We start from the raw sequence: 21,981 nt of genomic DNA, 5'->3' as shown, positions 1-21,981 counted from the left end.
ACACACTCGTTTAAATTACTTAAGAATCTGTTAACACCTTATAAAACCAAAAACTATTCATAAATATTTGTTAGTTCTGATATACAATACATATCCTTCCCCGTAACATTCTATTTCTCGCGTATATCCGTCCATTTCCGTGAGTGCAAGCTAACACTTTGAGACATATTTTTGCGGTTTCTATCCATTTTCTAGTCAACTGGAACATTCACATCATACAAACTGATAGAAAACAAGCAACAGATTACCAATACAATATACTATAAATGTAAATTATTTCTGTGCCACCGATTCAGTACCTACAAGAAAGATTACACGTAAGCTAACCTCCAACAATAACAAAACATTTACTGTTACTGTCATGAAATTCAGTGATTGTTTAAAAATTTAGATTTTTGAACAGCAAACAATGCCTATACAATTATTTTCATATTAAATGTTCATGGAATAGCCCTGTTTCATTGCATATGATATGAAATTTGATAGGAAAAATCCCAGCAGTGTTATTTTACAATACATTTCCACCTGAAATGGTACAATGCATAAATTGGTCTTGAATTTTCATATACCGGTACACCGAATTGAAATAATCCGAGTCTTACTACATAAAAATGCATATAATGTTACCCATGTTTTTGAAATAATAAGAAATTTTAACTCACCATTTGGACGATACACTCTTATTTCCCTTAGCATTTAGTTTTCAGAAAATTGGTTGATACACACATATGTGTGGTGATTAACGATTCATTTCTCCCTAGGAATAGCCTTCTTCCATATCCTAACTCTTTCTTCATCAGAAGGAAACACAAATACTGGAGTGTACTCTCCTCGTTTATAATTTGCTTTGCAGCCAGGCACACAGAAACTCTTAGCATGGTGATTTCTCTCACTGAAAACCTTAATTCAACTTTATACACATCGTGGTTGATAATAAAACGCTGAATGCTTTAACTCAAATCATTTTACACTAGGGATATAACATTACACAAATAAACTACAAAATTAAAATACGGCAGATCGATATTCTTAACCTAGAGCCTCACAAGAATACACGCTCACACTAAGTTTTCTTCACTAACTGAGGACTTTTCACTTAATAATGCGGTCGATAACGACTCAGTCTGATGTATTTCTGAGTAAACATGCGGCCAACGTTAAAAGTTTCTATAAAACAGCGAATAATTCACATGTAACCCAACTAACTCACGTGCTTAACTTCCCCCCCCCCCCCTAACGATCAGCTGATTGCTTTCCCGCGCTCCCTTCAGTACGGCCTGGACATCACGAAGGCAGTGGCACTTCCCACCTTCTGCTTTCAGATAAAAGAAGAAAATATTTGCCTTCTGCCTCATACGATGATGATGATAATATTCAAACTTTAGCATCGGAATTCAGAGAGGGAATGATAGAATTCTAGCAAACGTTTTCGAAGGAATTGATTGATAAGGATTTTGGCAACGTCCTCTGTAGCCTCGGTAGTACATTTTCTTCCAAGGCCTAAACATTAATCCCGTAAGTATTATCAGCACAGGAAATGCAACACAAATACAGACGGACAAAGGAAATTGAAATACTCAATCAACCGCGAACGATCATGGAACGAGATAGACTGAAACGTAGTGAGAAGTATAGGTATTAGATTATACAATATCTCTCATGCCAGGGTGTAAGAGTAAGTCTTTTTATACCCCGTCCTCATAGAGCAAGTTATTTTATTTTCAACAGTTAGAAGAAGTAAATGATTATTAAAAGTTTGAAATACATTTTTGGAAATACGTTTATGTAGGCCTAGTCACTTTCAAACCCTCTGCAATTAATACTGTCTCTGTTTTTAAAAACTGTCGGCAGCCCTGAAAATGGTTTTCCGCGGTTTCCCATTTTCACACCAGGCAAATGCTGGGGCTGTACCTTAATTAAGGCCACGGCCGCTTCCTTCCCACTCCTAGCCCTTTCCTGTCCCATCGTCGCCATAAGACCTATCTGTGTCGGAGCGACGTAAAGCAACTGGCAAAAAAAAAAAGTTGTTAAAACTTCAAACTTATGTCCTGAAATGCAGCTACTTTTGACCTATACCCTTTATCCCTGTCACTAAAGATATTACTACTACAATCTGCGAAGGTATGCAAATTATCTGTACTAATTTCCAACGCCAACATTTGTGACATTCCACTTGACGAATAATTTAACTACTTTGTCGATACGTATGGGCAATCGAACAATATAGTTAGTAATGTTTGCTACCCCAATTTAATAGAAGTCGACTGACTTAAGCTACGGTATTTATAGCGGAAAAGAGGAAGTGATATTTAAGCAAGAGCCGTCAACAACATTGCAATGGATATGTCACCTGGTCCGATCACGTCGTCGTTAGAGTGATTAAAAATGGCATTGAAACTGCCATAACAGCCACCATAACCGCGCGTATGTTGAGAAGATTTGTATCATCGGCGGTTAAGAAAATGAGAACTTTCCTAATTCATAAAGTTTGAGACGCGGAAGGTATTCGGATCTAAAGGGCTCCAAACTAAATCAATTACGCAGGCTACGGGTGTAAGTTAATGCTTGGTTCACCTTCATCGACCACATTAACCTAACTATTGATGATAAATATGTCGAATTAGCATAGTGATAAACTTGTTTGCTTTCAATATGGTTATCAATATTTTCCAGATTAAAACACGCTAAACCTGATTTTTAAAAATGATCATCGTCTCTCCTGGAAGATAAATACCTTATGCGATCAAGGACTTGGATATGTTCTATTCTGGATGGGAGTTGCATATACAGTAAATTAATTCATGTGCAACCATTCTTGAATTCTTCGAAGCCAATTTTGGATGAAATTTCATCAAGTCTGGCAGAACAAAAACTGACGGAAAATAAGGGAATCCATGGCCGAATGGACCAAACAGATACGGGAAAACTACGTCAAGTGTTAAGATTTCGAGAACTGGAGTAAGAAAAAGAGGTTATGATATGAGGAGTTCGAGAGTGTTCTCGGAAGCCAATGCATAGTGGAAGTTTGTTTCAAGTGAGAAATTTACGCCTAAACAGTGATTTGACCATCAGATTTGAGATCCTTGACAATTAACCTGAACAAGTTGACGCAGAAAAGGAATGTATCTACGAACTTATCATTAAACAGTTTCGTCGGGCTCAGTAGCTCGGACGGTAGAGCGTTGGCCTTCTGAGCGCAACTTGGCAGGTTCCATCCTGGCTCTGTCCGGAGGTATTTGAAGGTACTCAAATACGTCGGCCTCGTGTTGGTAGATTTACTGGCACGTAAAAATGTAGTTACTGGGACGTAAAACCGATAACATTATTATATACTAGCTGATGTACCCGTTCTTCGCTACGGGATTCTCAGAAAGACTGACTTGGTGGTTTTCCTAACTGAATTCAACATAGGTCATTAGTAAAACATCAGTAGGAATGTAGCGATTGAAAGCAATATCATCATATAAAATACTCGATCAAATGAAAACCCGCACATTTTCTCACTTTCAACGAACAGTACTACGGTGCCGATCTAACAGTCCAAAGTTCCAGAGCTGGAATAACCAGGTCGCAGACTGCCGTGAACACTCCTCTGTCATTATTCCGTTAAATATGCACACTACTCATTCCAATCAGTGCCTTAGAGTAGGGATTGAATAGCTCGAATGCTATGATGAACCAGTGTGTTACGTACCGGTAGTATCAGAAAATGTATGAACCAGAGGAATGGCATGCTCAAGAAGAAAGTTATCTAACTCCCCAGCTACTTCCCGCCAATATACAAGCAGGCTGTTACACTCGGAACGACCGGGCGAGTTGGCCGTGTGGTTAGAGGCACACAGCTGTGAGCTTGCATCCGGGAGTTAGTGGATTCGAACCCCACTGCCGGCATCCCTGAAGATGGTATTCCCCGGTTTCCCATTTTCACACCAGTCACACCAGACTGTACCTTAATTAAAGCCTAGGCCGTTTCCTTCACACCCCCATTCCTTTCCTATCCCACCGTCGTCATAAGACCTACCTGTGTCGTTGCGACGTAAAGCAAATTTTAAAAAAAACTCAGTACGTTGCAGTAATCCTATCTATCGGGGATGAGTGGAAACAGAAGACAAAAAGCACATCACAACAAACAATGGTCAATGTAATGTTATTGTTGATAAAGTTTATGAGCTTTATATATCGCAGACTGTGATATTAGGGCGTCTTACAAAATTATTTATATCATAGACTGTAGTTCCTTATTCTCAGACTTTACATACCTATTTTCACTAAATTCTGTTTACCCATTTTCTCGTGACTCGGCGCTGATAATAACTTAGTAACAAATATCCAAATTCATGAATATCTCTGTGATTATATGCGGTACGGTAACAATGTATAAGACATAAGTGATGGGAAATTTAATATGTTCTTACATAACTACTACTAATTTACGACATAACTAAAGTTATGTTAGTTATGTAGTATTTATCGATACGACCACAGAATTACATTTCAGGCCTTCCCCTAAACTACCATTTCACTCAGCGTGAATAAAATAATTGATAGCTTAGATTGTAGTGGTTCATCACCCGATTTTACATACCAATTTTCATTAAATTCTCTTCAGCCGTTTTCTCGTGATGCGTGTACAGACAGACAGACAGACAGACAGACAGACAGACAGACAGACAGACATTACGGAAAAGTAAAAAATGCATTTCCTTGTTACTGTGGACATGACCGATACAGAAATACCATTCTTTTCAAATTCTGAGCAATGTGCAGACAAAACTCTTATTTTATAGCCTATATATAGATTACATTTCAGACCTTCCCCTAAACTACCATTTCACTTAGTGTGAATAAAATTATTGATGGCCTATATTGTAGCGACTTATTTCCCGTCTTTGTCTACCGATTTCCATTAAGATACGACCACTAATAACAGATGTATTTGAAAATTGAATTTTAGGCATTCCCCTAAGCTGCCATTTCACTCAGCATGAATAACATTATTTACGGCCTAGAACATATTGACTTATTACCCTGACTTTGCATACCGATTTTCATTAAGACACCACCACTAATAACATAAATATTTGAGAATTAAATTTCAGGCCTTCCCCTAAACTACCATTTCACTCGGCGTGAATAAAATAATTTATAGCCTAGATTATAGTGGTTCATCATCCGACTTTACATACCGATTTTCATTAAATTCTCTTTAGCCGTTTTCTCGTGATGCGTGTATAGACAGACAGACAAACAGACAGACAGACAGACAGACAGACAGACAGAAATTACGGAAAAGTAAAAAATACATTTCCTTGTTACTGTGTACATGACCGATACAGAAATACGATTCTTTTCAAATTCTGAGCAATGCACAGACAAAACTCTTATTTTATATCTATAGATATATAGATTCATACTAAGAGGTACTTCTGTCAAAATAAGAAAGCCTTATTCTGACTTCTGTTACCCTTTACACACGTGATATTCGAATACAATTTCAAGATCGTTATTTTCCATGAATTTCGCTGCATTTTTGCACTTACCGCAAAATAAGTAAATTTCGCTTTAAACTGGCCTTGTCACTTTCATTCGCTGTAATTCGCCAAAAAGAAAATCACTTATTTCTTAACCAGAATCACACGATTCATTAAGATATTTCAAAATCGCTTCAAAATATTTTTTTTGCCGTGTTTAGCGTTAATGCGAAAAAATCATGCCCCTAGGTATTGGCTTTCTGAGCCCACGTTGATGGATTCGTTCCTGGCTCAGGCTGGTAGTATTTTGGAACTGCTTAAATACATTAGCCTCATATCAGAAACTTTGCCGACACGTAAGAGAAACTCTTGTGCAACAAGATTGTGGCGTCTCTGAAAACCGGAAAAGTGTTACCCTTCACACACGTGATATTCGAAGACCATAATGAATATCTTGACGAATCTTATGATTCTGGTTGAGAAATTAGTGATTTTGTTTTCGTGAATTACAGTGAATTAAAGCGACAAGGCCAGTTTAAAGCGAAATTTAGGACGTAAATCCAATAATAATGTTTATTATGATAGTTTCTGCAATCGGAGAATTAATGTGAAAACCTCTGTTTACACCAGAGAGGTGAGTCGAAAGGGCACTAAAAGGAACTACTATAAACAGCTACGTGAAATAACCGATGTTATCCGAAGCTTTTTCTCCAATTGTATAGGATGATGTTGGTTAATTCCTGTTTCTTAAGATGGATATCTGAACAGCACATGACATAATACGTTAAATATATTTTTTCTTTCTCTGTTAATCCATTTATCCTGCAGGATTGGCTTTTTCCTCGGACTCTGCAAAGGGTCCCACCTATACCGCCTCAAGGGCAATGTCATGGAGCGTGAGACTTTGGGTCGTGGGGAATACAACTGGCTAGGAGGACCAGTACCTCGCCCGAGCGGCCTCAGCTGGTATGATGAATAGGGGCGTTGTGGGAGGAGAGGAAGAGCGGAAGGGATAGACAAGGAAGAGGGAAGGAAGCGGCCTTGGCCTTAAGTTAGATACCATCTCGGCATTTGCCTGGAGGAGAAGTTGTAAAACATGGAAAACCACTTCAAGGATGGCTGACGTGGGAATCAAACCCTCCTCTACTCAATTGACCTCCCGAGGCTGAGTGGACCCCGTTCCAGCCCTCGTAGCACTTTTCAAATTTCGTGGCAGAACCGGGAATCGAACGCGGACCTCCGGGGATGGCAGCTAATTACACTAACCACTACACCACAGAGGCGGACTAAATATATGTTTACGAAGATTAACTATTAGGTAAGGTAACAAAATCTCTCGTTGTATAAATGTATACAGCCTCTGCACGTGTAATATCCTTGTATTTACCTAAATAGTTGATTAGCATCTATTACGGTCTAGTGGGAATTGAGGTAAAGCACTTTATATTAGGATATGATGACTGTCTGAACATCATAGCTTCTTCCTAATCTTCTCTCAACTAGAAGCTTCTTCAGTGGTCCATGAAGACGGATATCAGTCGGTGCCAACTGCCAAGTTAGGATGGGATGATCCAGTCTCTCTAAATTGGACACTCCCGGCACTAAAAGCCATACGCCATTTCGCCATTTCATAGCTTCGGAACAACCCGCATGAGCACTAGGCCAAAAAGTGCCAATTGTTAATGTGCAAAAATAAGGCGCCTATCTAGCACAAGGAGGAATGGCTGCGGTACTCAATAATAGCGTATCCCCAAGGAATTTACGAAAGCAAATATTGATAAGAATATTAGTGAATATCACAACAATCCGTGTGTTCTGAAATGGCTGACTTTTTCCTTTCTTGTACTCATTTTTTTTACAGAAATTTAATTTAATGAAGTCTAGGCTTAATGGCCTGCATGTTGAAGGACCTTTCGGTAATTTGTCATGTCATCCTTTAGTTATAGGGCCTATTTCCGTGTTGTTTTAGGATCTGGTGAAAATTTTTAACTTAATCGTGCCATACAGGTGAAATTTTCAAAACTAATCTTAAACGTACATCTCATTATAAATTGTTATGCCTTTTAGAGATGAGTTTGCAAGTCTCAGTGAAACTAAGCACTTCAATATTTTTTAAATTGCAAGTTACTTCTTATCATTCATACTACTTTTATGTGCCATACTTGCATTTACGTAACATAGCTTGTAAACAGGGCAATGCTAGGATAATCTTGTCCATGGACTCATGTACTATTTGTGAAAAGACGTTGATCACAACTGCGTGGTTTTCTTCACCCAACGTTTAATATTTGTTGGAGAAAATATTTGTAGTATTATAACAAGAGGTGCAGAATTCAACTAGAAAGAATCTAGAGCTCGAGTTGTATTTATTCAGACAATTTAGTGAATAATTACAAAATGTAATATGTAATGATAATTAAAGTGCATGAATATAAAACAAATCAATTGTATATATATTCATAAACTACACAGAGAACAAAACTTTTAACATGGAAATATAATCATTTGAATTTAATGTGCCGGGTGAGTTGGCCGTGCGGTTAGGGCCGCGCAGCTTTGAGCTTGCATCCGGGAGATAGTGGGTTCGAACCCCACTGTCGGCAGCCCTGAAGATGGTTTTCCGTGGCTTCCCATTTTCACACCAGGCAAATGCTGGGGCTGTACCTTAATTAAGGCCACGACCGCTTCCTTCCCATTCGTAGGCCTTTCCTGTCCCATCGTCGCCATAAGACATATCTGTGTCGGTGCGACGTAAAGCAAATAGCAAAAAAAAAATGTGAATGTAAATTAACTTAATTTGATTTTTGGATTTAAATTCTTTGGACTTCAACCGTCCATCATAACCATAAGGCGCAAAATGAATAGGATGTAATTGTGTTTTTCTGATGAACTTGACAGCCGACATATTGGGACACTACGGCCCAAAGAGTTTAAATTCAAATTCAAAATTCAAATTCAAAATTATTGAAGATGTTTTAGTGCGCTATTCTGATCAATTTAAACAAGTGCACGTAGGTGTGATGAAATGAAAGTGATAAATAAGATGAAAGCGATAAAATTGTGGCGATATACAGCTGTTCGTTGGTTGACGTTCCTAATATTCTTATACCAGACTGGTCATTGAATTCATGAGCTATGGAACGTCCTCCATAGAACGTCAACCTTTCACACCAATTGAACATGTATTACAATAACACACCGGTAACCAAGCAATGCCGCGTCAACATTACTCAGGTTTCAACCGGCAAATCACAAGAGACTTTTGTTTCCTCAGTCTCTTCTAGTGTTGTAAGGTTGATCCCCTACAGGCAGTTATTAGAAAGCACCTGTAAATTAGTCATACTGTCCTCTTGTGTCACCTTGTTGACGTGTCTTGCCAAGGGCAACACTGCTGACACACTGCCACCATACGTAGGTACTTAATTTGTTTTTCAATCATTTCTTATCCGAAGCTACCACAATGACATCTAAATAAACTTTTCTAAGAATAAATATATCTACTTGTTGTGTAATTTTCTTGACCTAAGAATTGTTTTCACATTATCATGCTAATTGTGGCGTAAATCAAATTTATTATGTACGATACGTTTGAAAGTAGTGGAATGCAACCGAATAAAATAAAGCTGAAAATATTAAATTAGAAAATGAAGTTTTAAGTGAAGTAGATGAACATTGTTACTTGGATAGTAGAATACCTAAAGATGTGGACATAAAATTCAAACTAGCACTAGCAAGAAAGAATCATACTAATGAAAGAAATGTCCTCATTTCACACAATGTGTTATTAATAGAAAGATGTTTTGAAGGTTTTTGTGAGAAGTATGACACTGTATGGAAGTAAAACACAGAAAATAACTAATGCAGAAATAAATAGGATAGAAGCTTCTTTTTTTTTTTTTTTTTTTTTTTTGCTAGTTGTTTTACGTCGCACCGGCACAGGTAAGTCTTACGGCGACGATGGGACAGGAAAGGGCTAGGAGTAGGAAGGAAGCGGCCGTGGCCTTACTTAAGGCACAGCCCCAGCATTTGCCTGGTGTGAAAATGGTAAACCACGGAAAACCATTTTCAGGGCTGCCGACAGTGGGGTTCGAACCTACTATCTCCCGAATACTGGATACTGGCCGCAATTAAGCGACTGCAGCTATCGGATAGAAGCTTCGGAATTGTAGTGTTATAGAAGAAGAAGAAGAAGAATGCTAACGGTGAGATGGTCAGATCGTATTATGAATAAAAAGTTAATAAGTTAGTAGGACGAGAACGATTTCGCGATATTTCACCAGAAGAATAGATAGATTGGAAGGACACATTCTTATGCACACGGGATTGTTCAGTTAGTTTTTTGTGAAATTGAAGCCGGTAGGAACGGTAGGGATAGATAAAATCATGAATATAACAAACGATTGGAGTAAGTGCCCGATGCAGTAGTTAAGTAGAAATGAAGATGTTAGGACAGGGTGATGTAGCAGGGAGCGCTGCTGTAAACCAGTCTATGGGCTGATGTCCCAGGCAGCAACAACGTAAGAAGTCAGTAGATGTTTTCATCATAAAATAATATCTATAGAAATTGAGAGGTACTGTAATGTTAGAGACTGTATAATGGGTACATCACTGATATCTGATCGATTTTGTAATTTACATGTGTGTTTGCTAGTTTCCAGTGGCGCCTCGTTTGGGAGGCGCTAAGGCGCGCGCCCCCTCATAGGGTTCCATTAAATTAGGGAATTTTAATCTTAAATGTTAACAAGCGAAATATTTTACTATAAGATTATTATCAAGGGCGCGAGTTGTACTGTACTGCGGCCCGATGCGCTGCTGGCCCTGCGCTCTCTCATAGCGGACCAAACACTCCGAGTCTCGCTCGACTGGCCTTGAGGGAGCCAATCAGAGGCACAGTAGAGATGTGCTGTTCTAACGGAGATTCCGGCGCGTTTCTGCCGCGGCCTATCGTTGCAGCCAACCTACCCGAAACATTGGTGATTTGATTTCTATTTAACAGGGGTCATTTTGTGCCATTTCTTTCCTAAAACTAGGAACTATTTTACTGAGGCACTTACCTGAGTTAAATGTGCCGGTATATATTTAAAACAGTTTTGTAATTTAGTTTAGCTGTGTGTTGATGAATGATCTCGTGAGATGACTGTGACAAGGTGAAATTAAGAGAAAGGTTGTGATTTATATGTAGGCATAGTGTTATATTTGCACTTCGTACAGTATGATTACCGTCGAATATATTAAAGATCTGCTAACGTTTTCTCTTTCTATCGAGAAGAAAGTCGAACTGAAGGAGTGTGGTAGACGGACACCAGACTTCTCGTTGAAAACACCGGAGACCAAGAAAAATGAAAATAGGGTTTTCCAAAGACAAATTAATTCTCCTGACGTATATAACAAGAACCCGCGGATATGTGGAAGTGATATCTCAGAAACCTTTTACTGCTTTCCTTGCATGCTATTCTCCCCTTCAAGGAAAGGAGATAAATGGATCACCATAGGGGTGATATCAATAGTACCATGGACTTTGAAATGCTTGGTAAAATCAATGTCGTGTCTTGTTTAAGTGTTCACTACAGTGAAACTATTCCTAAACATAATTCGCTCGTGGACAAGAAAAGGCAAATACAAATAATAATAATAATAATAATAATAATAATAATAATAATAATAATAATAATAATAATAATAATAATCAAAATAATTGCATATGCATTGCTACCGTAAGTGTTCGAAGTGTGTATCTTGATAACATGGTTTGAAGAACTTGAGATATTTGTGGAATTATGAAACTAAGGCGCGCCCCCCATTGCTGATGTCCACGAGCCGCCACTGCTAGTTTCGCAATGTGAACGGAAACGCTTTCTATAATTAGTTTCTGGAAATTATTCCCAATTTATAAAATGTATTGAGAATTCTTGACCAACCATTGTGAAAGTATCTAGTTTATTCACGCATTTCGAATGCAATGCGGTCTTGAAAATTAAATATTCGTTGTATGTAATCACTCCAAATATCCTAATTCGTGAACATATGACAACATTTTAACGATAGCTAAAGAAAAAACAAATATATATATTATATATATATATACAGATTGATCCTAGCTCTGTAAACGACATAATATGACTACTTGACTTTCAGACCTCGCGATGGTACAGCTGAGGTTTTCGTTTTGATATGGCTGAGGTAAATGTTGTCAAAAGCCGTGGTCAAACATATGACAACAGTAACGTCCATTTGCTGGAAAGGTGAACACATTTTTTTCAGTCGGGAGCCTCCAGGGTTTCTGTGTTTACTCAAATTAGTCACTCCTCCACCTCTTCCCGGAGACACCTGACGATTATGACTCACCTGGTTATCATCTGTTTGCCGAAACCAGCTAGAATGGTGTCAACATTATAAAAGTCTCTTTTGATTGCCAGTTGTTTCTTTATGAGATGCTCTGTCTTCGGCAGTCTTTTAATGTATAGAATGTCACAAAGAGTTATCAAATATAGATATTCTTCTTTTTTAAATGTCATCAACCTCAATATGCTCAAATATTTTCTGTTTGAGTATACAGACTTCGTATTTTGTGTGCAAACATGAAGATGAAGAAAACCCTTGTGCTGACAATACAATGTCAATACTTTCCGTGACTTGCAAACTTAGGCTTTTACAACTTCCCTCTAAAGTAAGCATCACGTATTTATTCCTTCATTAAACTTTCTTGAAGATACTTGAGACAATATTGTATTATTTACTATAGTACTGCCAAGAATAAACACACTTCCGTTAAGTACTGTAATTTCCCTGACCTGTCCCTTAGACATACAACCGCAGACCGACTACTACTTCTCCTTAAAAACGTACTGCAAACCAGTGAAATAATAATTCACTTATCTTCTTTGAATAGAAAAAAAAAGACATAAATATGTACAGAAATAATAAACAATGTTGTAAACTGTGGTTAATCGGAAGAAATGTCTAGTCTACATTTGGATGCCTGGAACATTGGTGTGGGAACTTACCGGTACACTAATTCAATAATATGTTAATAGTTTTACGTCCCACTAGTTACTATTGCAGTGGTACTGGAATTTTGTACCATTGACGTTCACTTCAGCTGCGGAGGCTGCGTTCACACCGGTGTTACTAACTCGTGTTACCAACGTATGTTGCTAACATTTCGAAAAGGAACAAAACGCTTGTGAACATATTATCAACATCTCGTGTTAGCAATAGATTTCTCGTATTGCCAGCAGACATTTTATTATCCACAAGAAGTCAGTAATGATCAAAGAATGTTAGCAATATTTGTTACAAACACATGTTAAGCCACATTTTCACCGAATGTTACCAACACACCTCGCACGAAACGATGGTCTTACACTTGCTGGCTGGTTGTCAGTCTATCACTGGCAGACGATCACGTGAGGGAGGGAGGGGAAATTATATTAACATCGAATATAGAAGTCACGCTGGTGTTCCGTTACCAGCATTTGTAGCTAAGTCGGGTTGGTAACCAAAAGTTATAAGCATCTGTTGGTAACATTCAGTGCAAACGCGGCTTTACGTATCGGCAATTCTACTGACATGAGACTGGCGTACTCGAGAACCTTCCCATGCCTACCACCGGACTAAACCAGTTAAGAAGGGTCAAAAAGCCAGCACTGTAGGCTGCCATCTTATCTACCCAAGGGCGGTCCTTTCGGTAATTTTCTGAAACTTTCCATTCAATATATGGCCCTGAGGTTCACTCAGCCTACACCAAAAATGAGTACCAGGTTAATTCCTGGGGGCAAAGGCGGCCGGGCGTAGAGCTAACCACTCTACCCCATCACGTGCTGCGGTTAACAATGGTGGAAGCCTTTACCTTCCACTCCTCCAAGGGCCTTCATGGCCTGTACGGAGGTGACTTTGTCTTTGTCTTTGTCTTTCTATTCAATATAGGCCCTACTGTTACTTTTTTAAATTCGAATAAACTCCAGAGAAGATTATAATGATATTATTGATTGTTGTTTTAAGGAGGCAGTTGAGGTTATCGGTCCCTTAAGGCACGGAATATGCGAACTGAAAGTGAAAGTAACGTTGTCGGATTGGAAGACAATCAATGAAACATTCGAAAAGAAATAATAAAATCATACTAATATGAAAAGAACACCGATTAATTCATATTTAATAAAATATCGTAATTTCAATAAAAATCACCAAATCTACAAGACCGAGATGCAATCGGATAATATCACACGAGCACAAGGTTTAAAGAAGGAAGAGAAATAGACCAACAACGTACATGATCGGAACAACGGAAACACAAACATACTCGTTACGTATGAAAGAATATTGGACTGAAAGGGAAGCCAAACATGTTGATTCTGCTTGGTTCTAAGTTACCCATTCGCGAGAAAGAAGAAAACCAACAATTTTTTAAGAAAATTTCATAAAAATTCCGAATTAAGGAATTCGATTAATACAATAACATTTAAAAAGAGTAATGTGGTTTAAAAGATTAATCAAGTTCAGGAGAATATTTTTGGTTTAAGAACAATATAAAATCCAAATTGTAGACGATGAAGCAGACCACTATATCTTACAAAGCGGATGGTGAAGTCAGCTGACTATTAGTCATCCTGCAAAAAGAGGGATATAGTGTCAGTTTCTACCTTTGTCGCACGCAAACTACAGGAAAGAAATCACTTAAGTATTCTACTTAAATTACTAAAGAGTTCATTACTTATTCACAGAAACAAACAAAGACTATTAGTAAAATTGCAGTTTGTAGTCTTTGTCGGCCCGTGTAGATCCCCTGTTTATATAAAATTCAGAGGTGGAGTTAACACAGGACAACTCTGTAACCGGAAGCAAAGCATACAAAAAATGTACAAAGAATTAATTCAGTTTGGTTTGTATTGAAGCTGTTGTACCTGTCGCTGACAGGAAATTTAGTTCTCGTGTGTATGATAGGAGAACAGGAAGTTGGATTAGTAGACCCAAACTCCCTGAACTGCCCAGTAAGTCTCGCCCAGTACTTATGATAGATCGTTTTGTTATACCTGGGGGACAAAACATGATGGCGTCAGTTCCTGGAAGCAAGCTGGAAGGCAGCAGTCGATCACACCCTGCTCTCTGCTGAGTTAACGAGTTCTAAGTGCTCCTTCTTTGGTGTGGAGAGGTTGCCAAACCATGATCTTCCACACTATCTTCAGTCTTTACTCTTTCTTCGTGTCGAATGCAGTAGACGATTTGGCAACTCCGGCTATAGCAAACGTAGTAAATCCTCCAAACAGCAAACAGACACCGGGCTGCTGCTGGAGAGTAGTGGTGTGAGGCGAAGTCGTCATGTTTTGTGCCAGGTACATGCATAAACGAAATGTATAGGAGATAACTGAGATCATGGGAATTAACATATGACACATCGTTGTCTACAATCCCCACTGACAATCCCAAATACAGTATGTGAAGCGTGTGTAATCCATCCGATAACCTATTTGGTTGTGTGTGTGTGTGTGTGTGTGTGTGTGTGTGTGATTACGAATCAACGCACCAAACTTTACCTTCTTAATTGTTTCTCTGCCTGATTGCAGCACTGTGGTTCCGTACCCATCTACACTGAAAATGTCGTCTTTGCATTCCCAGCCGTTGTCTAGGTTAATCTATTTTCGACAGATCAATACTGCGTACAGGGTGTATCAATAAAGTACGACCAAACTTTCAGGACACATTCCGCACACAAATTCCATGTAACATATTCTTCTCCTACCTGTGAGGAATGAGCCCTAAAAGTTTGGCCGAACCTTACTGTTACATTTTGTATATCACAGTAATCGTAAAGTTCGTATTATCTTCATTAATCCAGGATCGAAGGACCATATTTACTACTCTGTAACAAATTTTTAATTTTGATGTTCAATTACCACATGTACACACCTTTCATATATTTCCTAGCAATGCGCGCGCGCACGCACGCACACACACACACACTTCACACATACATGCTACAAAACAAGAAAGCGTCACTGCATTAGTCAAACATGGATGATATGGGTGCCAACGTGTCAAAATAATTTATACCTTTTCTTCTTCTTCTTCTTCTACCACTTTTCCCACACCTGTGGGGTCGCGGGTGCGAACTGTGTCGCACATGTGGATTTGGCCATGTTTTACGCCTGGATGCCCTTCCTGACGCCAACACCATATGGAGGGATGTATTTCTGTGGTGGTTGGTAGTGTAGTGTGTTGTCTGAATATGAAGAGGAAAGTGTTGGGACAAATACAAACACCCAGTTCCCGGGCCAGACAAATTAATCAAAGGCGAAAAATCATTTGTTATTAAATATTTAAATTCACCATAGCATGAAATTGTGCGCAACAGTCACGGATAGTAATATTTTACGCTACGAGTGAGATGAATTTCCAAAGGAAACTATTACCGAACATCGCACTTTGAATCCTGACCAAAATTGGCGGACTTTCAAAGGAAAACTCCACTTTTTTTTAAGCTGCTTTACGTCGCACCGACACAGATAGGTCTTATGGCGACGATGGACAGGAAAGGGCTAGGAGTGGGAGGGAAGCGTCCGTGGCCTTAATTAAGGTACAGCCCCAGCTTTTGCTTGGTGTGAAAATGGGAAACCACGGATAATCATCTTCAGGGCTGCCGACAGTGGGGTTCGAACCCACTATCTCTCGAATACTGGATACTGGCCGCACTTAAGTGAATGCAGCTATCGAGCTCGGTCAAAACTCCACTGGCCGCATGTCGTTCATGTCGTCCTTCGATATAACTCCTCCAGTGGATATATCCGGCGTAATCCCGGAAAAAATTGGCATTCTTAAACCATTATATAAAACTACTTCCGTTAGTTCTTAGTTTCACAGCCTAGGGCGCTGTTTGAGCCACTAATGTGGTGCGAACTCATCGGAAGAGTGGCACGCCGAAATTGACGCAAAATTCGGTCAGGTAGTCTTACATCAAAAGGTTTACCACTAGAAACCAAGTCACAAGATAATAATAATAATAATAATAATAATAATAATAATAATAATAATAATAATAATAATAATAATAATAATAATGAAATGAAGACCTACAACCTGTTTTCCAGTCAATGACCAGATCAGGGATGGGATGAATGAAGCCCCCAACTTGTGGCGAGGATAGGAATTGTGCCGGCTGCCGAGGCCAGTCGCACTCCACTGGGGCAATGATTAATGACTGACAGATGAAATTAAATGATAGTGGAGAGTGTTGGTGGAATGAAAAATGACAGGGAAAACCGCAGTACCCGGAAAAAACCTGCCCCGCCTCCGATTTGTCCAGCACAAATCTCACATGGAGTGACCGGGATTTGAGCCACGGTATCCAGCGGTAACAGGCCGGCGCGGTGCCGCCTTAGCCACGGAAGGTTTTAATAATAATAATAATAATAATAATAATAATAATAATAATAATAATAATAATAATAAAATGAAGACTATTACAGGGGACTATCATTCCACTGCAATAGGGGTAGATAACTTCACATAATCGTAACTGAGGTGATATGGATGTTGACGAGGTAATTTGGCACCGCTACATTATTATATAATACTCCTGTATGTGTGGATATGGTGTAGGTTGTTGTAAAAGAAAAGAATTATTTGTTTAAGATAAAAATTGCCCATCTTTCTTCTGTTTAACTGGTTATTATATAAAATAATTTAGTGTCTTTCCTTCTAAAAGCAAGGCATTGCTCCGCTAAAATAACTTTTCGTGGAATAGGTATCTGATGGACAAATGAACTAAAACAGCTACAATTATAAGGAAAGCGCTCTGAACGACTATACCTATCAAGCAACATCCTCACCACTTTATCAAATTTTCTATGAGAAATATTATTTGCAAATGGTCTCTCGTCGCACAGACTCGTACATGTCTTATGGCGACGGTGGGATAGGCCTGCAATTAGGACTGAGAAGGAAGCGATCCGTGACCTTCATTAATTTCCTGGTTAGAAAATGGGAAACCACAGAAAACCATCTTTAGATCTGCCGACAGTGGGGTTAGATCGTACCATTTACAGAATGCAAGCTCTTAACTGAGTGACCACGTATTGTCATTATTATTATTAGTTGTAATAATAATATTTGGATGTAAATAAAAAGAGGCATATAAGTAAATATTGAAAGGACAGTAATGTAAGAGAGTTTTTATATTCGCATTGAAGAAATGAAGCTGATGACCATGAGTTCTCAGCTATCTAAATGTGTAACAAAAGCAAGCAAACTTGCAGGTTTACGAGGTATTTAATATCATAACCATAGTAGCGGGACCTCTAGTTTTATGTTGGATTTGAGCCACGAGAACATGACTTATTATTTGAAAAGTCTCATATACCTTGACCGAGATTCGAACTACGGTCAACTTGATGAGAAACAATTAAGCTACAACATTACAGTCAATTTCTTAGAGGTATAAAGTAGATGTTAGAACCACTGCAAACATTTTAAACATGAGTATTATCACAAAGAATGTGAATATCTCTTAGTGACATAACTTACATTTTGACTTCTCTGAAGCCTGTGTGGGTGCTGCGGTGATGAATTGCAGTCCACATCGTACACAGCAACGGGTACGCCAATTGAGTGAAATCAGATTATTTACTTACTATGTATGTAAATTAAGTCAAACATATTATCACTGAAGAGATGGGAATTTCAACTCACATTTGGGTTCCTCAGCGGCTTGTGCCGTGGCTGCGAGCAGGACGACCACGAGGACCACGGCCGAAAGGAGCAGCAGAGAGCGTTGCGTGCTGGCCATGCTGTGGACTGACAGGAGAATGAAGTGTCGTACGGAGCGGTGTCGACTCGGGCGCGCCCACTACAGTGCGAGACCCATATGTTTCTTCAACACCTATTAAGTGATCAGATTGTGGTCTGGTGACTTTCAGAGAGATGGAGGGGTGGTGAACCATCAGGAATGAACTGTCCTCCCCACCCCACCCCACCTCCTCAAAACTTTCACTCATCAACTCTTGCTCCGAGATAGTTACAGTTATAACACGATAAACAGTTATCAATATGATCACTGCTTTCTAGTTTCATGTAACGAGCTTGGGACTTATGTATTAGTAGTACCATTTCTGAGTGGGGGTGATTATTTATTTATTTATTTATTTATTTATTTATTTATTTATTTATTTATTTAATTAATTTATGAATCATAAATTGTACCATGATGCCAATGACGTCCGATTTCCAAATACAAGACTATACAAACATTTACATACAGATACTCTTTACATAACGGCATACATCCTATTTTATTGTTAACATCATAATTGTCTGTTAGGTCATCAGCCTAGAGGCTGGTTGTATCCTTAAATAGCACCACCAAAATTATAAGGTTACGGGAAAACTGCAACATTTTTTTTTTTACAATTAGCTTTACGTCGCACCGACACTGGTATGTCTTATGGCGACGATGGGATAGGAAAGGGCTAGAAGTAGGAAGAAAGCGACCATGGCCTTAATCAAGGTACACCCCCAGCATTTGCCTGGTGGGAAAATGGGAAACCATCTTTAAGACTGCCGACGGTAGGATTCGAACCCACCATCTTCCGAATGCAAGCTGCTACATGACCCTAACCGCACGGTTAACTCGCTCGGCTTTCTTATTCTTTAACTGCAGCGAAGGAGGATTTGGTATTTTGTTAGGTTTGTTTTAACAGGCAGCAATTCTTATATAATACTAATCAGAAAAAATTGGAAGAGGTAAAACGAATGAAAGTATCGGCAAAACAAAGAGAAGGGCCATGAAGGGCGTGAAATAAAAGACTCAGTAGACCACATGAATCTAATACCGTCAGTGTCGGAAGATAATAGGGGTTCACCAAGGAAGGTCAGCTAAGAAACATGGAAGTGTGGAGCGCGGCACAGGCAAGTGGAAGCAATACCGGTACCTATATCAACGAAAAACACCGAGGTCACCAGCCCACGCTCCCAAGATGAGAGACCCTCTGATGCTCCCCTTTTACTCGCCTCTTACGATAGGTTGAGGGGTCCCTTATTCTTAGTCTTACTAATAAACTATGCGTAACTTCTTTACCAGGTTTATACACCGTCTAGGTGCAATTTGTTGCTAATAACACGTTTATAAGCCTCCTGTGTGTACGTCTGATTTCCTGTCTGAAGTAAATTATGAAAATTCACAGCCTGTTTCCAGTCATTCGACCGGGTCAGGAATGGAATGAATGAAGCCCCCATCTAGTGGCGAGGATAGGAATTGTGCCGGCAGCCGAAGCCCGTCACACTCTTCGGCGCAATGATTAATGACTGACAAATGAAGTGGAATGAAACTGGATAGTGTTGCTGGGATGAAAGATACAGGGAAAAAGGGAGTACCCGGTGAAAAATAACTGTCCCGCCTCCCCTTCGTCCAGCACAAATCTCACATGAAGTGACCGGGATTTGAACCACGCAACCCAGCGTTGAGAGGCCGGCGCGCTCTATTCCTTATTCCTGGTGTGTATGAAATTTATGTAATAACATATATACTGTACATCTTCATTATATACTGTTATGTCTTTCAGCGTTCAGTCTGCAAGCCACTGTGAATTTACTAACCACCGCCACAATCCTCTATTTGTAACTAGTTCTGTGGCCTAGTTTGGTTCTATACCTCTTTCCCTTAAATAGTTAGAAACTGAGTCTAACCCTTGTCGTTTTGGTCTCCCTCTACTTCTCTTACCCTCCACAACAGAGTCCATTATTCACCCAGGTAACCTATCCTCCTCCATTCACCTCACACACCCTCAACACCGAAGCCGGTTTATTCGTACAGCTTCATCCATCTAGTTCATTCATAACTTATCCTTTATCTCCCCATTCCGGGTATCCTCCTGTCATTGTTCCCACCTGTTTGTACCAGCAATCTTTCTCGCTACTTTCATGTCTGTTACTTCTAGCTTAGGTAGGTAAGGGTTATTCTGCCCAAAGGCAGGTCCGAACCTCCGCAGAGGTGTTCCTGAGCCGGAGTTTACGCGCGGTAGGGTGGCCAGTTCCTTTTCACTCCTCCATTCCCTTACCCCCCACCAACAGCGCGTGGCAACCCATCCAACTCTTGACCACGCCCAATGTTGCTTAACTTCGGAGATCTCACAGGATCCGGTGTTTCAACACGGCTACGGCCGTTGGCACTTCTAGCTTATGAATAAGATATCCTGGTCCACCCAGCTTTCACTCCCTTAAAGCAAAGTTGGTCTGAAAACAGATCGATGTAATGATAGTTTTGTCCAGGAGCTGATTTCCTTTTACAGAATACTGTCGATCGCAACTGCGAGCTCACTGCATAAGCTTTACTGCACCTTTAATCAATCTCACTTAATATACTACCGTCCTGGGAGAGCATACATCCTGAATATTTTATATTATCTACCTGTTCCAGGTTTATATTCCCAATCTAACATTCAATTATCTTGGATTTCTTATCTACTGACATCAATTTAATCTTGGAAGGCCTAATATGTATACCATACTCATTGCACCTATTTCTGAAATAAATGATTTTACAACTAGAATTAGTAAGAAAGCAAGTCTATTTCATTTTTATTTCAAGTATCACTCTCTCTTCCATGTACGGAAACCTGTCTGACTTAAAATCCCATTGTTGTATGAATTGTATGGCTGTATGGGTAGAGTTCGGCGTAGGATGCTCCGTGAAAGACGAGAGCAAGGCAAAGAATGAAAGGGTGGAGTCGAGAATATGCCCACATCCTTTTGCTTACTGCATAATATGTCAGTTTCATCTTAATTACTCTTCTTCCTGCACGTCGTATTTCTTGAGACTTATTATTATTATTATTATTATTATTATGTGCGTATGGACCCAATGGATCACGCAAAGCTCTAACGATTCTGCTTTCTGAGTTGCCAAACAGCTCTCATCCTTTCTCCGTGGATCCTTTTTCGTTCTTCTGTCCACTTTGCTCCAGTCTTCTTTTTCACTTCGTTCTCTGGTTGCACTTTCCATCCATTAATTTTTTTCCTATAAAGGTTTCTGTCCGCGGTGTCATTTGGGTTTATCTGGGCTTTTTCCAGATCCTTCTTCACTTCTAGTACCCATGGAATATTTTTTAGATGTTCTATGTAGGTGAGAATCTTGTGTGTCAGTCTACTTGCCGGCAATCTGTGGACGTGCCCATAGAATTTCAGACGTCTTTTACGGATGTCTGCTGCAATGTTGGAATGCTCTTCTGTCTCTCTGCGTAACCTCAGTCTATATCCATCTTCTGTTTTTCGGGGGCCGAGAATTTTCCTCAGGATTCTCCTTTCTTCTTTTAAAATATTTTCTAGGTCACCTTTCCCGTTTAGTGTAAGGGTCTCACTGGCATATAAGACTTCGGGCTTTATTACTGTATTATAGTGTCTGATCTTTGCATGGCGGGACAAGCACTTTTTATTGTATATGTTGTGAACCCTACCGTAGGCTTTCCGAAATTTTTGTAGGCGAATTTTCTGGGCAACCTTCTCGCCTCCCGTTGGTTCAAGTATT

General features: G+C 39.4%; 1 protein-coding gene across 2 annotated transcripts in view; it reads right to left on the bottom strand.

Annotated features, from left to right (window-relative positions):
• The window catches only part of LOC136879218 (uncharacterized), a 92,673-nt gene extending 74,359 nt beyond the window's left edge, over window positions 1–18,314 (bottom strand). Inside the window, exons 1-2 of one of the 2 annotated variants that reach the window (XM_068228994.1) lie at window positions 18,153–18,314; window positions 17,988–18,017 (exon numbers count right to left, since the gene is read on the bottom strand). In XM_068228994.1, the coding sequence (XP_068085095.1) occupies window positions 17,988–18,017; window positions 18,153–18,249 (127 nt within the window). In that variant the 5' untranslated portion in view covers window positions 18,250–18,314. The remainder of the gene's footprint in view (window positions 1–17,987; window positions 18,018–18,152) is intronic. The other variant, XM_067153022.2, reaches the window with a different exon arrangement.
• Between the last annotated feature and the right edge of the window lie 3,667 nt (window positions 18,315–21,981).

The sequence above is a fragment of the Anabrus simplex genome, chromosome 8 (assembly GCF_040414725.1).
Source record: "Anabrus simplex isolate iqAnaSimp1 chromosome 8, ASM4041472v1, whole genome shotgun sequence".
Taxonomy (NCBI): domain Eukaryota; kingdom Metazoa; phylum Arthropoda; class Insecta; order Orthoptera; family Tettigoniidae; genus Anabrus; species Anabrus simplex.
This window is presented reverse-complemented; position numbering and strand designations above follow the sequence as displayed.